Source organism: Schistocerca serialis, chromosome 3 (assembly GCF_023864345.2).
Source record: "Schistocerca serialis cubense isolate TAMUIC-IGC-003099 chromosome 3, iqSchSeri2.2, whole genome shotgun sequence".
Taxonomy (NCBI): Eukaryota; Metazoa; Arthropoda; class Insecta; order Orthoptera; family Acrididae; genus Schistocerca; species Schistocerca serialis.
Genome location: NC_064640.1, coordinates 831,525,852 through 831,545,401, shown reverse-complemented (window position 1 = coordinate 831,545,401; position 19,550 = coordinate 831,525,852). Strand labels below are relative to the sequence as shown.

Genomic DNA, 19,550 nt, shown 5'->3' with positions numbered 1-19,550 from the left:
CGGTTGATTATGTGGTGTCGAATGTCCAGTCACGGAATAATCGGTGCCATATTCCTTGATGGCACGGTGACTGCCGAACGGTACATGAAGGTTTTGGAAGATGATTTAATCCCCATTATCCAAAGTGACCCTGATATCGACAAGATGTGGTTCATATATGACGGAGCTCGACCCCATCGAAGCAGGGGAGTGTTCGATGTTCTGGTCCTGGAGGAGCACTTTGGGGATCGCATTCTGGCTCTGAGGTACCCAGAGGCCACTGTCACGGACCTCGACTGGCCGCCATATTCTCCGGATCTGAACAAACGTGACTCCTTTCTGTGGGGCTATATTAAAGACAATTTATACATCAATAACCCTAAACCCATTGCTAAGCTGAAAACAGCCATTCAGGAGATCATCGACACTATCAATGTTCGACACCTCAGTGATCATGCAGAATTTCGCTATTCGCCTGCGCCGACTTCATCGTCAGTCATGGCAGGCATATCGAACATGTCATAACCTAAAACCGAATATCTGTAGTGACGTTTACATGTTGAATAAAGTGTGTGCACGACGCAGTTTATTATCAATTTACCTTTTTTTCATATAGTTCAATAATTGTCACCCTGTATCAGGCTTTAACTATAGAAAGCTTTTACAGGCTCAAAACTACATCAGCAAGTCGAACTGTCTATAATGGGTGGTTATAAATAAAAAGCAACGACTCACGGAGGTCCAGTGTAGGCTGTAATTATCGTATGGCAGGGAAACTTGGCAGATATGCTAATGCGTTAATGCGGAACCGACTTACGCTGGAAAAATAATTAGTTACAACGGTGGCCACCAGGTGCAAACCTGGCGTTGTACACTGTTTTTGCCGGCCGGTGTGGCCGTGCGGTTAAAGGCGCTTCAGTCTGGAACCGCGTGACCGCTACGGTCGCAGGTTCGAATCCTGCCTCGGGCATGGATGTGTGTGATGTCCTTAGGTTAGTTAGGTTTAATTAGTTCTAAGTTCTAGGCGACTGATGACCTCAGAAGTTAAGTCGCATAGTGCTCAGAGCCATTTGAACCATTTACACTGTTTTTATGACAGTATGACGTCCACGGCGTCATTTGACAAGCCATACCGTGAGTGAGCCGGCCGGAGTGGCCGAGTGGTTCTAGGCGCTACAGTCTGGAACCGAGCGACCGCTACGGTCGCAGGTTCGAATCCTGCCTCGGGCATGGATGTGTGTGATGTCCTTAGGTTAGTTAGGTTTAAGTAGTTCTAAGTTCTAGTGGACTGATGACGTCAGAAGTTAAGCCCCATAATGCTCAGAGCCATTTGAACCATACCGTGAGTGAATAGTATTGACTACTGTTAAGAAAGATCGAGCACTGTTAGTGAAACTGTTTTGTGTGAATGGCACCAGTTAAAATGAAGGACTGAGAGATTCTCAACGACTGAAAAGTCTGAGGAGGCGTCCGATTTCATTAAATGCTGTAAACAAAAGTGTAATGACATTCGAAAATCCGGGTGAGCTCGATGTGACACCTCGAAGAGGAAGGCCTCCCATCCCGGTGGAAGTTACTAACAAGGTTGCTGTTACTGTAACTGACCAATAGCACATGCTCCAGGTAGTGCTAGTACTTGTGCAGTATCACAAGAATTGTCCATCCCATGGTCAACAGTACGGAAAGTTTTGCGGTCTATTGTACACTGGTACCTGGACAAATACCAGACAGTGCAGCAACTGAAACCTCATGATGCGCAACAACGTTCTGAATTTGTTATTCGATTCCTGGCATTGGTCGAAGTTGATGACGTGTGGCCGGATACTATTCAATGGAGTGACGAGGCACATTTTACACTACAGCGCGCAGAGAATACACAAAACTGCCGAATTTGGTGTACTGTCAAAACATGTGTTGTGGAGCCACTGCATTCTCCGAATGTGGCTGTGTAGTTTGGATTCACAAGCACCTTTATTCTCAGTCCGTTCTACTTTGAAGAGAATATACCCATAGAATATGTGTAGGTTATCAAGACCCCTTTGTACGGTATGTGATTACTGCTTTAGAAGAACGCAACTTTGTGGAAACCGCTGTTTTCATGCAAGATGGGACAACACCTCATGCCACTCGCCCAGTGAAAGATGTGCTTAACGCAACCTTCCACGAACGTGTTATCTACAGAGGTTTTTCCAGACACATGGCATGCAAGATCGCCTGATCTGTACCCATGTGACTTTCTCTCTAGGGATACGTAAGCGAAAGCATTTATGATGGACACTTCCCGTCTCTACCTGATCTGAAGACCAGTATATAGTAGCACATTGCTCAGATTCCACAAGAACTGCTGCGAACAAGTGTTGATCACAAGGGCGGTGCTCTTACTGAACAGACTGCGTAAGTGGCAGTTAATAATAAAATAGCCGGCCGTTGGGCCGAGCGCTTCTAGGCTGCTCAGTCCGGAACCGCGCTGCTGCTACGGTCGCAGGTTCGAATCCTGCCTCGGGCATGGATGTGTGTGATATCCGTAGGTTTGTTAGGTTTAAGTAGTTCTAAGTCTAAGGGACTGATGACCTCAGATGTTAAGTCCCATAGTGCTCAGAGCCATTTCAATAATAAAATAAATATTGTGCCTTTCTCACTTGTTCGTGATTTTCTACCCATGTCCCATTACTAATCCATTACATATGGAAACATTTCTATACGTGTTTCTTGCATTCACAGCACCAGATTTGCTCCTAGTGGCCAAAACTAGAACTAATTTTTTTCCAACGTAAATCGGTTCCGCATTAACACATTAGAACCATGTTGCACTACGATACGGTAATTACAGGCAACGCTGGACCGCTGTGAGTAATTGCACTTTAATTATAACAAATCAGTATGAATCCACGAAACGGTCCTTTCGTAACGTCATCAGGCCGCTGCCTAGGACCGCGGAGTCGCGCCGACGTACGCTGTTTTTTTTTTTTGGGGGGGGGGGGGGGGGGAGGAGACCAGACAGCGATGTCTTCGGTCTCATCGGATCGGATTAGGGAAGGATGGGGAAGGAAGTCGGCCGTGCCCTTTGAAGGGAACCATCCCGGCATTTACATTGAGCGATTTAGGAAAATCACAGAAAACCTAAATCAGGATGGCCAGACGCGGGATTGAACCGTCGCCCTCCCGAATGTGCGTCCAGTGTGCCGACGTATGCCTTGAGCTTGTGGAGGGTGTGTAGATAACACAGTCCGATATGGATTTTTTTTTTCTTTTTCTGTACTTTATTTTTCCTTTTTCTGTACTTTATTTTCCTTTTTTCTGCCTTATTTTTGTGATACATTGAAACGGTTATTTCAGGATATTTCTTTGTATAATTATGTTTCTGTTTACGTAAGGTAGTTTTTAGGAATGTGATTGCCATTTTCCTTTATTCAGGCGTATGTTTTCACGTTTATTGACATGCCGTTTGAATTCATTTTCAACGAACAGAATAATATGAAGCTGTTGCTCCTATAAAACTGTGAATCGATATAATCAGAATCCTTGAGAATATTACATGTAGCGAGATGTATGAGAGGTGTAGAAACATATGGACAGGTCGACAGGGGAGAGCACCAACAAAGAGTCTTGAGCGAGAATAACGGAGTAGAAGAGACTGTCGTGTCGCGCGTTTACAGTTACGGTAAGCATTGTGTTCGTGGCCGGTGAAAATTATTAGTGTTTTAACAACGCTACATTTATGATTCCGCTGTATACCGCTGTTAAAGAACTAGTGACTTGACGTGTCAAATTGATGGTTACCCGGAACTGCGTTTTGAATCACTAAGCATAAAACTTTGATGTGCAGAACGGTAAGCCGTGTGGACGTCGTAAAGATACTGCTTTCGATCGTAGGCAGCAATGATATCTGTGAAATCAAGCAGAAACTATAGTAACTCATTTTCTTATCGTATATTGATACAAATAACTCTAACTGTGAATGTGCTGACAGCCGCGTGATTGAAATGATTACGTAGACAATTGTACACGACACTGATTGTTCAGTATCAACCGCGGACTAGTGTTTGACAGAATAAATACGTTGATTTACTTTCGTAGAGCAGACGGATATACTATGGAAAGTGCCGCGCCGCGATCGAATAGTAAACCATAGATCTAAATATTGTGGTTAAGCTGCGTACCGAACATTATGACAGAGCGAGGTGGCGCATTGGTTAGCACACTGGACTCTCATTCTGGAGGACTACGGTTCAAACCCGCCTCCGGCCATCCACATTTAGAATTTCAGTGGTTTCCCTAAATCGCTTCAGGCAAATGCCAGGTTGGTTCCTTTGAAAGGTCACGGCCGGCTTCCTTCCCCAGGCTTCCCTAAACCGATGGGAACGATGGCCTAACTGTTTGGTCTCCTCCTCCAGACCAAACAAACAAACAAAATTTATGACGTCAGGTTACGTCACGCGCTAATGGAAAGAAGCGTGAGCAGGCCTATGTGGCCGAGCGGTTCTAGGCGCTTCAGTTTGGAACCGCGCGACCACTACGGTCGCATGTTCGAATCCTGCCTCGGGCATGGTTGTGTGTGATGTCTTTAGGTTAGTTAGGTTTAAGTAGTTCTAAGTTCTAGGGGACTGATGACCTCAGATGTTAAGTCCCATAGTGCTCAGAGCCATTTGGACCAAAAGAATCGTGTCTTATGCTCTTGGTTGCATGCAGATATGCAAACTGGAATTAATTCTGCAAACGTCGAGTGTTTCTGTTAAATTCGCAACAGGTGCCCACGACCAAGGAGCTCATCATGACAATGACAATTATGGGATTGCACGTTCAAGGATCATGGCCTAACGTCGCGGAAGTCGACGACTTGCCTAGTGCGTCAGCTAGGTGGAGATACCGGAGATAGGAGATACCGCGAACAACATTGTTCTAATTAGTGATGCGAAAATACTTTATATGCAAACAACAGTAACTTTTCTTGGTCATTTATTTTACTTAATCGTAAATTGTCATATCGGAATGCTATTCTTCCTTGTTTTCGATAACATTCAGAACAATAATTAAAATTGGTTTTCCTTCATTGAACAATTTCTTTCCATAATCATAATAATTTTGCAAGCTCACAAACCTGGTTCAAATGGCTCTAAGCACTATGGGACTGAACATCTGAGGTCATCAGTCCCCTACACTTAGAACTACTTAAACATAAGGACATCACACACACCCATGCCCGAGGCAGGTTTCGAACCTGCGACCGTAGCAGCAGCGTGGTTCCGGCCTGAAGCGCCTAGAACCGCTCGGCCACAGTGGCCGGCCTCATAAACTTATAACACAGTTCTTATAATTGCAAACGGTTGCTATTAATGCTAATTAAGTAAAAGTTAGAGTTTTAGTCCTTTCCATTTGCTTTTAATTGCCAATGTTTCTTTATTTGTGTAGTTTTCAAGTGTTTATTCGCATTCGCATGTTTCATTGTTTTGCATTTAATCTCATGTGGAGTATTGCGCTGTACCAATGAAGTACGCACGCCGTGTATTATCTGCCATTACATTAGAAGATACTAGCACGCCCCGAGTTATTCAGTTTGTTTAGGAGAATATCTTATCAGTGGTTACGTGTTCTGTGAAGAGGTGTAGACGTCCAACGCCCTGTCGTCCACTCATGATTTCCCCTGCCCAACCACTTTCGACAGATTCTCACGACAGTAGATCGCGAACAGCCGTCCAGTTTCGCTACTTGCCAAGCCCAGGGCCATAAAAATTTGTCCTTTGTCGAAGTCACTTATCTCAGTGAATTTTCCCATTTGTACCCCGTATCATCGCTAGAACGATTCTCCATTAGTGCACCGAACACTATCAGCTACATTGTCTCGTTGTGGGCAGTGGTCATAATTGTTTAACTCATCAGTGTATGTCTTGATATTCGTGAGACTTTAAAACTTTTGGAACTATATAACACTTGCAAATTCAGTATCGCTTTATGGCCAACGATAGATCTTTAAATTATCAATACGGCTCGCACTTTTACAGATGATGATTCTTATGTTATATCAAGAGAACGTGAGAGACATTGCAAACGGCTTATCTGTTTATGAACAAGTAGCAATACAAAATAATTATTACAATATATTTACCTGTATCCATTTTTTTCTTGCCCCTCGCTGTCCGCCGACGTCAAACATCCAAAATGTCTGAGATCCCCCACCATACCTTTTCGGAATTTTCAGGGAGAATTCTATTTTCTGGATCTCCGTAGTCGTTTTACGGCTGCGAAGAATATCCTGAAACAAATCTGTTAGTTAAAAGTCGAAAGGAAAACGTCTGTCATCTTACGATAAATGACAAGTAACCTTTCATTTTTGTCTCCATCAGATTTTAATATAAATAAAAATTTGAGGATTTCTGTAGTTTTCGTTAATTTTTTTTCAGTAAATAAAAAAACTGTAACCTATTTATCTCAAAACTCAGGAATCATATTTATTTCTCTAGCTCGAGTAAAAAGTGACACGTACCACGAATGTTAAAAAGAAAACAGATCTGTTGAATTTTCCCTCGAACCCGAAAGAAAAAAAAGGAATAAACTTTAGGGTTCAACTTTAAGTCAATGACGAAGTCATTAAAGACGAGATGGAAGCTTAGATCGGGCAATGATTGAGAAGTAAATCGCCCGTATTCTTTTCAAAGGAAGGTGCTTTCAACGATTTAGGAAAACCACGAAAATAATTTATCTGCATCATCGAATGGGTGTTAGAACTTGGCGTTTGAAGAATTCGAATCCAATGATTTGACCGTTGCTTCACCTAGATCAGCCATGAATCGAAAGAGGAACGCTGGGTGCATCGCAGCTACATTTCTCGACCGTCACACTCCCTCCAGCCAACATGCCAGAGACATTACATGGAGAGATCCCGCGACCCGCACAGCGCAGCAGAGGAGAGATACAGTGAGCAGATCATCCCATGCGTAGGGACCAGTGTAGCCATCTTGACTACTCGACATTCCTATTGTTCGTCTGGCTTCAAAACTATTCGAAAATTATAACTGAATGAAATGAATTGACATGAAATGAATGGATTGATGAGGATGAAATCAGTGAAGATACAATAGCCTGGCATGGTATCAGTACAAACCGTTCACATATGCTGAATCTGCAATGCAGAGAAGAGGTAGCGCCACTTGGAAATTCGTAGCAGACCGAGACTTGAACTATGATTTATCCCTTACTGCTTGAGTCGCCTTAACCATCAAGCTATCAGAACACGCCTACAGACCTGTCTCTAATATTATCTCTGATGTTTCCACATGTAAAAGTTCTAAAGCGAGCGAGAACAATCTCACTTCCTCTAGTAATATAAGTTTCTGTCCACTTGGTTTGTTTTCCTTTCATTCAGGTCGCCATTTACGTCCATGTCTATTTAACGAGAAAGGTCTCTGAGGCTACCGCCTAGAGAAAACCGCAATAGTCTATTTCTTTTTTATACACAGGAACATTTCGGTGCTGCTGCATCGTCACCAATAAGTTTGCTTTATTTACTGTATGATGTAATCGACATTGAACAAATAAGTATTCATAATCACGGTTATGATTAATACATTTCGCTGAAAATTTTGACACATAATGTACCCACAGCAGAAAAATTTCTGCATGAGTGCAGAGATCTCTGCAGTGAGCCTCTGTTCTTTGTCCTGTAAGAGTTCACAGGGAACAGCAAAATCAAAATAAAACCCTACTCACACGAACACACCTACATTAGAGTGAGCATGTTAAGTATCCCTATGAAGACACTTGACCAAAAAAAAAGAAAAAAAATAAAAGAAAAAGAAAAAAGAAAAGGAAAAAGAAAATCTGGGCTAGAAAGAAACAAAATATCGTGCAGAGGTGAACACTGTGGAAACGTCATGACAGTTCAATAGTTGTCAGCACGACAGAACTGATAAAAATTTTCTTTCAGTTTGAATGCATAAAATCTCGTAAAGTGGTCGCTGAAATGAAGACGTAAATGAATGTATCAAGTACAAGTAGACATCATTTGACAGTAGTTCCACCAAACAATGAATAACGATTCATAACCTAATGAAGAACTGACGAATATGCTTTGTAAAAATGTGCTATGCAACTTCTTAACTATAGCCATACCTACATGTAATTATTTGATTCAGTGTAACTTACCTAATACAGTAAATAAAACAAATCAATTTTTTTCAAAAGCGCCAGTGTTTCTTTCGAATTCGTTAAATTAATCAGACGCTAGTGATTGACCTGTGTCATAAGCGTATGAAATGCTTAAAACGTCTCTCCAAATGTTAAACATACACTCTAAGGCGAAAACAAAAGTACCAGATGGAAATTATCTGCATGGGACGGTAATCGGTAGATCTGATGTATGTGTACAGACAAACAAATGATTACAATTTCAGACTACCGCTCATGGTTGTGGGGCTATATGATGGGTTGGTATCCCACTGCCGTCCGGGGCGTCTCCAGACAGTCTTCGGCCTGGAATCTCGTTGACTGGAGTAGAATTGTCTTCGGAGATGAGTCCCGCTTCAAATTGATTCCCAATGATCAGCGAAGACGTGTCCGGAGACCTCTGGACAGAGGTGGGATACCAACCTGACGGTCGCCCCCCATACGGACCGACAACCAGATGTGCAGGTGTGTGATGCCATTTCATTTTATAGCAGGACCCCTCTGGTTGTCATCCGTGGCAGCTTTACAGCACACCGGTACGTTGACGATATTCTTCATTCCGTTTTGTTGCCTTTCATAGGTAAGCCATCCTGGACTCACATTTCGCCGGCCGCGGTGGCCGAGCGGTTCTAGGCGCTTCAGTCCGGAACCGCGTGACTGCTATGGTCACAGGTTCGAATCCTGCGTCGGGCATGGATGTTTGTGATGTCCTTAGGTTAGTTAAGTTTGAGTAGTTGTAAGTTCTAGGGGACTGATGACCTCAGATGTTAAGTCCCATAGTGCTCAGAGCCATTTGAACCATTTTTCTTACTCACATTTCAGCAAGATAATGCCCGCCCGCACATGGAGAGAGTTTCTAACGCTTGTCTTTGTACTTGCCAAACCCTACCTGACTACAAGGTCGCCGGATTTCTCCCCTATTGACAACCTTTGGACAATTATGGGCAGGGCCCTCCAACCAACTGGGATTCTAACGATCTAATGCGCCAGTTGGACAGAATTTAGCACGATATCAGTCAGACAGACATCCAACGCGTTAGTCAATCAATGCCAAAGTTGTATAGCTGCTTGCATAAGAGCCGAAGGTGGACCGACGCGTTATTGTCTTGCTCAGTCTGTGAAGGTCTTTCCTTGAATAAATAATCCAATTTTTCTGAAATTGTAAACATTTGTTTGACTCTTCATACACGTCACATCTACCGATTTTCGTCCCATTCCGATAATTCCTGTGAGATGCGTCGGTGTAAAAAGGAACTACGCCTCGTTCAAAGTGCCACTCGCAAAGTACATGGTCCTTAAAACATATTCATCCGACTTCACAAGACTAAATCTTCTACATAAGTAAAAGTAGAAACTTGTTTCGGTTTTCGCCATTAATTACCATAAACTCTGTAAATTCGTAGTCTGCCTCCGTGGCTGAGTGGTCAGCGCGGCTGACCTAAAGCTGGAGACGCGAATTCGGTTCCCTGTACTGCCAGGGAATTTCTTTGGTGGGAGGACTGGTACAGGGTGCAGTCGGTCTCGTGAGGTCAACTGAGGAGCTGCTCGAACAATTGGTAACGGTTCCACGGTCGAGAAACCCGACAACGAGCGGGAGGGCGGTGTGCAGCTCACATGCCCCTCCATACCTCATCCAATAAAGCCATTGGCAGGGGATGACAGCCGTCGGTCGGGTCCGAGCGGCCCGTCTAGGGTCAGAACGCGGAACTTTACCTAGTTGACAGGCTGAAAGAAAAGCCAAATTTTGAGACTGCATCCAGAAATAAGGCACAGTTTGACGCTTAAAGCGAACGATAAAACAGTTATCGGAGGTAAAAAACGAAGAAAAAACAGAGGAAATCTTGAATTTAAAGATTTTAATGAATATGTGACACACTTGCTGAATACTGAACACAAGATTTGGCAATCTTAACACTCAGTTACTGCTGACAACGATCATAAGAACACGGTGATTAAGTTGTCAGTGGTGCCTACTGAAAGATAGTTACTGTGCTGTGAAGAGAGCGATTTTTTGTACGGTTTTGAAATTTTTATTCTATATTTCCAGGTAGTTTTCCTCATAAATGTTCCTTATTTCTAACCGCCCACATCATGCAATGTTTATGAACCGCATAAAAAATCAATACTTACCAAGAGAAATTAAAGAATTTACTTTTAATTGCTGACACTCCTTTGCCGTAAAGTTCTCGAAGAAGTTAATTTATACAAAATTTTCGGTGAATAAATAAGAAATCATGAATTTTGAAACTAACATACCTGGTCGCTAGGGACGTAGTCAGGCCGCTTCAGAGTTTCCAGCTGATCAAGAAAGCTGTAAGTATGAAAACTGTATGAAGACACTCTACATTATAGTAGCAAAGACATGAAGAGAATAACCTAAGTCTGTTACTTACTATTTTGCGCTGTCGATAAGCTGGTATTCGTTTGATCGGCGGTAGCTCATCTGGACACCGCGGTCTTTCCACAAAGCTTCAACGTGTTGGAAGTATTCCTGTTCCGAACATATTACAAAATATTTGCACTCTTCTTTAGACTGATTGAAGAACAATTTTATTTCGCAGGTTACATAGCGCAGGTATCCAACCAGTCGTATTCCTAAATGACAGTATGGGGGAAACTACATATACGACAGAAACAAAGGCCCGAATAAAGTCAATCTTTGAGGATGCGTAGATCAGTTGACCAGCAATAAATGATCAGTCCTTCAAAGAGATTGCGATGGCTTATTCCCAGCAGCATCCTCTTTTGCTTGACTGCAGAAGGCAGTGGTACGCCTAGCTAAGTCATGAAGAGCTATCAGACGAAGTGGAAACATGAAGGTAACTGACTGCATGCGTCTTCGACACCCAAAGACGCAGTATTAGCGTGTGAGTGAGTTCGAACAGAGCTTAATGAGTTAGCTGTATCTGGGAGCCTGATTAGTCGCTCTGGAACACTTCTCCTCGTACAAGGCATGTTGCTACGCCAGTGTTCCGTGTTTTAAATCTGCGGTACAACGCAATGTGAGCAATACATGATGCTGGTACATAAGGTAGGTTTTTGCCCGGTTTACTGCCTCTAGTTCAAGCAACTTCACGTATCATATTTCAGTAGGACAATATCCAGTCACACAAGGAGAACAAACTGAAAGCCTTCTTTAATAAAAGGCGAGGAACACTGCTTTCCTGGCATACACTTCCGACTGACATACCGCAGATCCAACAAGTTGTCGGTCGTCAGCTTGTTCGTGTCGATCCTTTCAGTAAACACTGTTGTTGCTTTGTGGGTTCGCAAACAAATCGCCTGAAGGGAGACTCTACAATAATACATCCAGGCCCAACTTTGATCACACGCCACGACATTTAGAGATTCTGATCGCAGCAAGTGGGAGCTTTGCACCATATCACTAAATCAGATATTGTGTGCAGTTCGGTAATCCTAATTATTTATCTATTGCCGTGCGCTTAATTTGTGGTATGACGTTGATTTCAGTCACAGATATCCTTCGAGTTGCAATTTTTTCAAAAGCGCCAGTGCTTCTTTCGAATTCGTTAAATTAAGCAGACGCTAGTGATTGACCTGTGTCATAAGCGTATGAAATGCTTAAAACGTCTCGAAAATTCATGCTCAAACGTAATGTACCTACATAAAAACAAGACTGTAAAAATGCACGAAAATAATTTATTGGCTGAGGAAAGAGAAAGGAACAAGATAGGGAATACACGCTGCTTCTTCAGCCAACGTTGGTATCAAACATCAGTCTTTCATGGGAATAACAAGTAAACATTGTCATTTGTAAATTATTTTGTCTCCTACGTGTAACATCCACTAAACATAGCTCCTCAGAGCCTCTCTCAGTTGGTCAAAGGAGTCATCATGTGGTGTGATACATCGAGGATTAACGTTGACCGAGATGTGTCACAGAAAGTCATCGCATACTTTCGCCACATGATTACATCCACGGTTGAAGTGTCCCTTGCAGAAACAATTCGAGCCACTTTTAAATTTATATGTGAGAGAGCAGTATGTAGTCATGCTGACGGTATTGTTTTGCTCAGTTTACAGCAACCGGCTACGCCCATGGAACAAAAACATTAGCGTCCCGTTGGCAGCTGCTGCAGGTAAATTAGCTGCCTGTCGTCCCGGGAACAATTGGTTCTGATTTTTTATGTAATTCAAGATACAAATTCTTTTCCAAATTCTGAGACTAAGTAGATGCACATCTGTAAAACATTTTCCGTAATTGTAACTCTTTATTATAAACCGTGACGTTGAAAGTGATAAGTGGTGAGTTGAGTTGCTGTCGTTTTAAAAAAGTAATGATTGTGCTGAAATTTCTGTTTGATCCGGGGAGGCACACGCTATGCCAGCCCCTTTCTTGTAGCCTCTGCAGATATTTGAAATGATTGAGGCCGCTTGAAACAATCCCAAAGCCTATTACCTACTTACACTCCCATCCGATATTGCTGACCTGTTGCAGCAAAATATACGCAGTTACCATTGAGTATTATGTCAAATGGACTGTATTCCAATCTAGAAGTAGAGAACCTCAGCTGTAATAATTTAATATATTTGTTAGTTAGTAATATGACACTGATCAAAACGTACTCTGGTGCGTAAGCCACGTAACACATGTTTTCAAGATAATTAAGTTCACATAACATAAAGAATGCTCTCCACGTTTGGCTTCAAAGATAACTATAAAAATACATACCTCAGAAAAAGTAGATGGGCCATCAGGACCAAGTTGTACTATATATTTTAAACTCTTTTCGTTGTTCGAATTTTCCAGATCCAGTGGTGGATTCAAGAGCCTCATGTTTCTCACGATGTCATAAATTGATTCGTGAACATTCTGCAGAATTTCCGCTACTTTTTCACGTCGCTCACTGCACAGAAGTATGATGAGTACGTTACGTTTACTTTGTTACTTGGACCCAGTCGCAATGAATGTCAATAGTGCTACGATTAATACACACTGCACATAGCGCAACGACAAGTATAACAGAAACATTGAGTGACACAAAATAATGTAAACGATTCTACTCCTATACAGGGTGTTACGAAAAGGTACGGCCAAACTTTCAGGAAACATTCCTCACACACAAATAAAGAAAAGATATTATGTGGACATGTGTCCGGAAACGCTTAATTTCCATGTTAGAGCTCATTTTTGTTTCGTCAGTATGTACTGTACTTCCTCGATTCACCGCCAGTTGGCCCAATTGAAGGAAGGTAATGCTGACTTCGGTGCACATCAGTACGTAGCATCAACAGGTTAGTGTTCATCACGAACGTGGTTTTGCAGTCACTGCAATGTTTACAAATGCGGAGTTGGCAGATGCCCATTTGATGTATGGATTAGCACGGGGCAATAGCCGTGGCGCGGTACGTTTGTATCGAGACAGATTTTCAGAACGAAGGTGTCCCGACAGGAAGACGTTCGAAGCAATTGATCGGCGTCTTAGGGAGCACGGAACATTCCAGCCTATGACTCGCGACTGGGGAAGACCTAGAACGACGAGGACACCTGCAATGGACGAGGCAATTCTTCGTGCAGTTGACGATAACCCTAATGTCAGCGTCAGAGAAGTTGCTGCTGTACAAGGTAACGTTGACCACGTCACTGTATGGAGAGTGCTACGGGAGAAGCAGTTGTTCCCGTACAATGTACAGCGTGTGCAGGCACTATCAGCAGCTGATTCGCCTCCACGGGTACACTTCTGCGAATGGTTCATCCAACAATGTGTCAATCCTCATTTCAGTGCAAATGTTCTCTTTACGGATGAGGCTTCATTCCAACGTGATCAAATTGTAAATTTTCACAATCAACATGTGTGGGCTGACGAGAATCCGCACGCAGTTGTGCAATCACGTCATCAACACAGATTTTCGGTGAACATTTGGGCAGGCATTGTTGGTGATGTCTTGATTGGGCCCCATGTTCTTCCACCTACGCTCAATGGAGCACGTTATTATGATTTCATACGGGATACTCTACCTGTGCTGCTAGAACATGTGCCTTTACAAGTACGACACAACATGTGGTTCATGCACGATGGAGCTCCTGCACATTTCAGTCGAAGTGTTCGTACGCTTCTCAACAACAGGTTCGGTGACCGATGGATTGGTAGAGGCGGACCAATTCCATGGCCTCCACGCTCTCCTGACGTCAACCCTCTTGACTTTCATTTATGGGGGCATTTGAAAGTTCTTGTATACGCAACCCCGGTACCAAATGTAGAGACTCTTCGTGCTCGTATTGTGGACGGCTGTGATACAATACGCCATTCTCCAGGGCTGCATCAGCGCATCAGGGATTCCATGCGACGGAGGGTGGATGCATGTATCCTCGCTAACAGAGGACATTTTGAACATTTCCTGCAACAAAGTGTTTGAAGTCACGCTGGTACGTTCTGTTGCTGTGTGTTTCCATTCCATGATTAATGTGATTTGAAGAGAAGTAATAAAATGAGCTCTAACATGGAAAGTAAGCGTTCCCAGACACATGTCCACATAACATATTTTCTTTCTTTGTGTGTGAGGAATGTTTCCTGAAAGTTTGGCCGTACCTTTTTGTAACTCCCAGTATAAGTCTCAGTATGAGATATTAAAATGGGAAGTTAAATATACAAATAGGCCCTTGCTTCACTAATCTGTTACAATATTCTTTTAACAAATTGCTCTTATGAGACATCAAAAATCTTCGAAAACAGTGATTGTTTCTACTTCTTTTAAAAGCACCAAAATGTTAAAGATACAACAGTGTGCTTCTCCTATTTTATTACGAATCACAGGTTTTAGTCCTACCACAATTTTTCTCGTTCAGCTGAGTACTTCCACCATTATCCAATGATTTTTATGTGTTTATGCAATATACACGATGTTCTGAAACTGTAGCTTACTCACAAGGTTTCAGATTTTGTGAATAAATAATCAGGCATGAAATGGTTAATCAGTTTAGGAAACACATTGTATAACATACCTCACAGTATATCCCGAGATGTGAAGAATTTTCATCTGCTTTAAAATTGTTGTTTTACCAGACTCTCCAGTTCCTGATACAAATCAGAAAACAAAAATTATTACGTTTTACAGATTTTCAGTGGCAATAACATCTTAGTTACACTAATATAAACGTTGAAAACTGCCTGTACTTTTCAGTAGCAGTCAGTGGCAAAAACATGTTTTTCATAAAACTGATGACTTTAAACATAAGGAGGGCAAGGAAGAGTGTAAAAAGTTATAAAAAAGAGAGCGGTGGCCTGTTAATCGCGAATAAATCCGTAACTAGTCCTCTCGGCAACGAGAGCAAAGTAAGAAGATTAGGGTTTAACATTTCGTCGACATCGAGGTCATTAGAGACAGACCACAAGCTCAGATAAGGCGAAAACAGAGAAGTAAAGTTAACCGTGTGTTTTTCAAAGGAATCATCCGGTAGCTGCCTCGAGTGAATTAGGGAAACCACAGGAAACATAAATTGGAAGGCGACACGGGATTTTCAACCCGTCTCCTTCTGTGTACCATGTAAATGCTTCAATCACGACCCCACATGGCTCGGTTTTGTGCAAGAACACACCAATATAAGCAGTTTTCCTTCAACAAATATTATGTTTTTCTGTGCCGCAGATTTTATCTTCACGGATTCCTATTTGTCTCGGGTCAACAATCTACCACACAAACTCCTTTTTTCTAGCTAAAGAGGGGCAACTACAACTGCGTCCAGTACTAGTTAAATTCCTTTACTTCATGTGAAAGAACCTGCCCATCTTCTAACAATCGTCTGGAGGAGCGAAGCGTTCTTACTAACCGATAAAACGCGCACATCATTCTCGTTTTCAAGAAGGTTCGTCGAACAGGCACTCAAAACTATAGGCGTATATCGCTGACGTCAGTTTGCTGTGTAATTCTAGAATACGTTTTGTACTCGGATGACCTCTCTGGAGATAGAAAAATTTCTCTGTAAGAACAACATGGATTCCGCAAACAATAATCGTGTGAAACTTAGCTCGCTCCTTTCTTTCACGAGACCCAAAAGGAAGTAGATGCCGGCACCCAACTTGATGCCGTACCTCGTAACTTTCAGATGGCGTTCGATACAGTTCCATACGGTAGTGTAATAAACAAAGTACGCGCATACGACGTAGCAGACCAGCTTTGTGACTGGATTGAAGAATTCCTTCAAAATTTGCAAATATAACAGAGTACTTCATTTCTAAGGGAGAGAAATCTGCAGGCGGAAAAGAACTTGGGACGCACTCATAGTGAGTGTAATAGCACCATTACTATTCACTATATACAGTGATGAGACAAAACATTATGACCACTGCCCAGTGCAAAATTAAACGTCACCTGGTGGCGTTTCAGGAACGTAACGTGGTAACGGAAGCAAATAAGCGGATCAGGGACTAATGGGGAATCATTCCAGCGACGATGTGACCGCAGATGGGGGAAAATCCACTGGTATAAGTGAATCTGACAAAAAGCAGATTGTTATGTCTCCGTGCCTGGAAACAAGCATCTTGGAAACGGCAAAGTTCATCGGCTGTTAGCGAGCTACTTTCGTGAACGTCTCTGGAAACTGGTTCAAGAAGGGGGGAAACGCTAGAAGGCGACAAAGCGTTGGAGGTCCACAACTCAACACAGGACGTGCAACTGGGAGGCTTACCCGCTCTGTAAAGTCGGATGGGCGGCCGTCTGTCGCATCTGACGATAGGGCAGACATAAGTGTTTCCGAGCACACCGTGCAGCGCACATTGTTGAAAACTGGGCTCCGCAGCAGACCAGTCCTACATGTACCCATGTTGATCCAAGGACTTCGTCAATTGCGATTACAGTGGGCGCGGTCTCTTTGAGACCGGACCGTGGATCGATGGAAACGTGTCACCTGGTCAGATGACTCACATTTTTGATACATTAGGCCGACGATCGAGCCCGCTTAGCTGTCATCCAAGCGAATGGCTGAAGGATGCACTGCGCCACAGACGCAAGCTTGTGGCGTCAGCATTATAAGAGCTAGTCAAATGTAAAACGTCCGCCACAACGTGACCATGAAATGATGTCATTCAAAGTAATCACCACACACGTTAAGACAGTTACTCCACTGGGAGGAGAGGCGATCAATTCCTGTTTCGAAGAGCGCGGTCGGAAACTGACTGCTCCACAAATCGCACCCACTCTTGCACTTACTAGTCCTACTGGAACCGACATCCATGCATGTCTTTCCTCAGGTTGCCAAAATGTGCCTCGGGCATGGATGGGTGTGATGTCCTTAGGTTGGTTAGGTTTAAGTAGTTCTAAGTTCTAGGGGACTGATGATCTCAGATCTTAGGTCCCATAGTGCTCAGAGCCATTTGAACGATTTTTGGCATTCACCTGGGCTCCATAGGACCTGTGGTAGTAATCGAAGGCAGCATGATAGCTGTGGACTATGTTGGTAATATTGTGGACCACCAATATTCCTCCGTGTCTGAAGTCTTCCCCTACGGCGATGACATCTTCTGGCAGGATAACTGTCTAAGTATTGCTTTCCCAAGATGGAGCAACACACTACTAAGCAGGTCGTCATCATATTTTGGTTCATCAATGTAAACAAATGACCTAGTGACGTATAGCGGAAGCTATATGAAGCTGTTCCCAAATTATGCTGCTGTATGCAACCATATCATAAATCAATGAAGGAATAGCTGCAGACGATCGACGGTTGGCGAGGGATTGGCACTAAGCATTAAAAAATATAATGTATTGCGATAAGTAGGCAGAAAGACCCATCTTTACCGAACAATCTTTGGAAGCTGTCACATACACTGAAGCGCCAAAGAAACCGGTATAGGCATGCATATTCTAATTCAGAGATGCGTAAACAGGCAGAATATGGTGCTGCGGTCGGCAAGCGTATATAAGAAAACAAGGCCTGGCGCAGTTGTTAGATCGGTTAATGTTGCTACAATGGCAGGTTATCAAGATTTAAGTGAGTTTCAGCGTAGTGTTATTAGTCGGCGCACTAGCGATGGCATATAGCATCTCCGAGGTAGCGATGAAGGGGGGATTATCCTGTACGACCATTTCACGAGTGTACCGTGAATATCAGAAATCCGGTGAAACATCAAATCGTCGACATTTGCGGGCGGAAAAAGATCCTGCAAGAACGACGGCTGAAGAGAAACGTTCAACGTGACAGTAGTGCAACCCTTCCGCAGATAGCTGCAGATTTCAGAGCTGGGCCATCAACAAGTGTCAGCGTGCGAACCATTCAACGAAACATCATCGATATGGACATTCGGAGCTGAAGGCCCCATGTACCGTTGATGACTGCACGACACAAAGATTTACGTCCCGCCTGGGTCCGTCAACATCGACATTGGACTGTTGATGGCTGGAAACATGTGAATGGACGTGTACGGGTATGGAGACAACCTCATGAATCTATGGACCTGCATGTTAGCAGGGGACAGTTCAAGCTGTGGATGGATGTGTACGGGTATGGAGACAACCTCATGAATCCATGGACCCTGCATGTTATCAGGGAACAGTTCAAGCTGGTGGAGGCTCTATAATGGTGTGGGGCGTGTGCAGTTGGAATGATAAGAGCCGCCTGGTATGTCTAGATACGACTCTGACAGGTGACACGTACGTAAGCATCGTGTCTGATCACCTGCATCCATTCATGTCCATTGTGCATTCCGATGGACTTGGGCAATTCCAGCACGACAATGCGACACACCACACGTCCAGAATTGCTACAGAGTGGCTCCAGGAACACTCTTCCTAGTTTAAACACTTCCGCTGGGCACCAAGCTCCCCAGACATGAACATTATTGAGCATATCTTCAACGTGCTGTTTAGAGGAGATCTCCACCTCTTCGTACTGTTACGAATTTATGGACAGCCTTTCAGGATTCATGGTGTCAGTTCCCTCCAGCACTACTTCAGACATTAGTCAAGTCCATGCCACGTCATGATGAGGCACTTCTGCGTGCTCGCGGGGGCCCTACACGATGTTAGGCAGGTGTACCAGTTTCTTTGGCTCTTCAGTGTACATTAAATACCTGGTAGCAGGTGTATGGAGCGGATTAAAGTAGAACGACCATGTAAAATTAACCCTAGGAAAAGCACTTCGCAGACTTGATATTCGCTTAAAGAATTCTCAGGAACTGTAATAGACCCACGAAGGAGATGGCTTACAAAGCCGTAGTCTGGAGATGCTCATCCAACCGCCGTGGTAGACGCTGCAAGAGAGACGTTGTGCATCACAGTGTGCTTCAGTGTTAAAGTTCCGTGACTGTACTTTCCTAGAAGAGTCAAGCAATATATTGCTTTCTCCTACCAATATCCTACAAAGAAACCTTGAAAGTGAAACTAGAGGGATTTGATCTCACGTGGATTCTTGCCAGCACTCGATCATACGGTGCACCATTCATGTCTGGAACGGG

At 43.3% G+C, this 19,550-nt stretch overlaps 1 protein-coding gene across 1 annotated transcript in view; it reads right to left on the bottom strand.

The window, feature by feature from the left end:
* The window catches only part of LOC126471254 (guanine nucleotide-binding protein G(f) subunit alpha), a 59,644-nt gene that overhangs the window by 21,996 nt on the left and 18,098 nt on the right, over positions 1-19,550 (bottom strand). The window contains exons 2-6 of the mRNA XM_050099372.1: positions 15,104-15,176; positions 12,833-13,007; positions 10,533-10,630; positions 10,396-10,450; positions 6,083-6,229 (exon numbers count right to left, since the gene is read on the bottom strand). Coding sequence (XP_049955329.1) covers positions 6,083-6,229; positions 10,396-10,450; positions 10,533-10,630; positions 12,833-13,007; positions 15,104-15,176 — 548 coding nt within the window. The remainder of the gene's footprint in view (positions 1-6,082; positions 6,230-10,395; positions 10,451-10,532; positions 10,631-12,832; positions 13,008-15,103; positions 15,177-19,550) is intronic.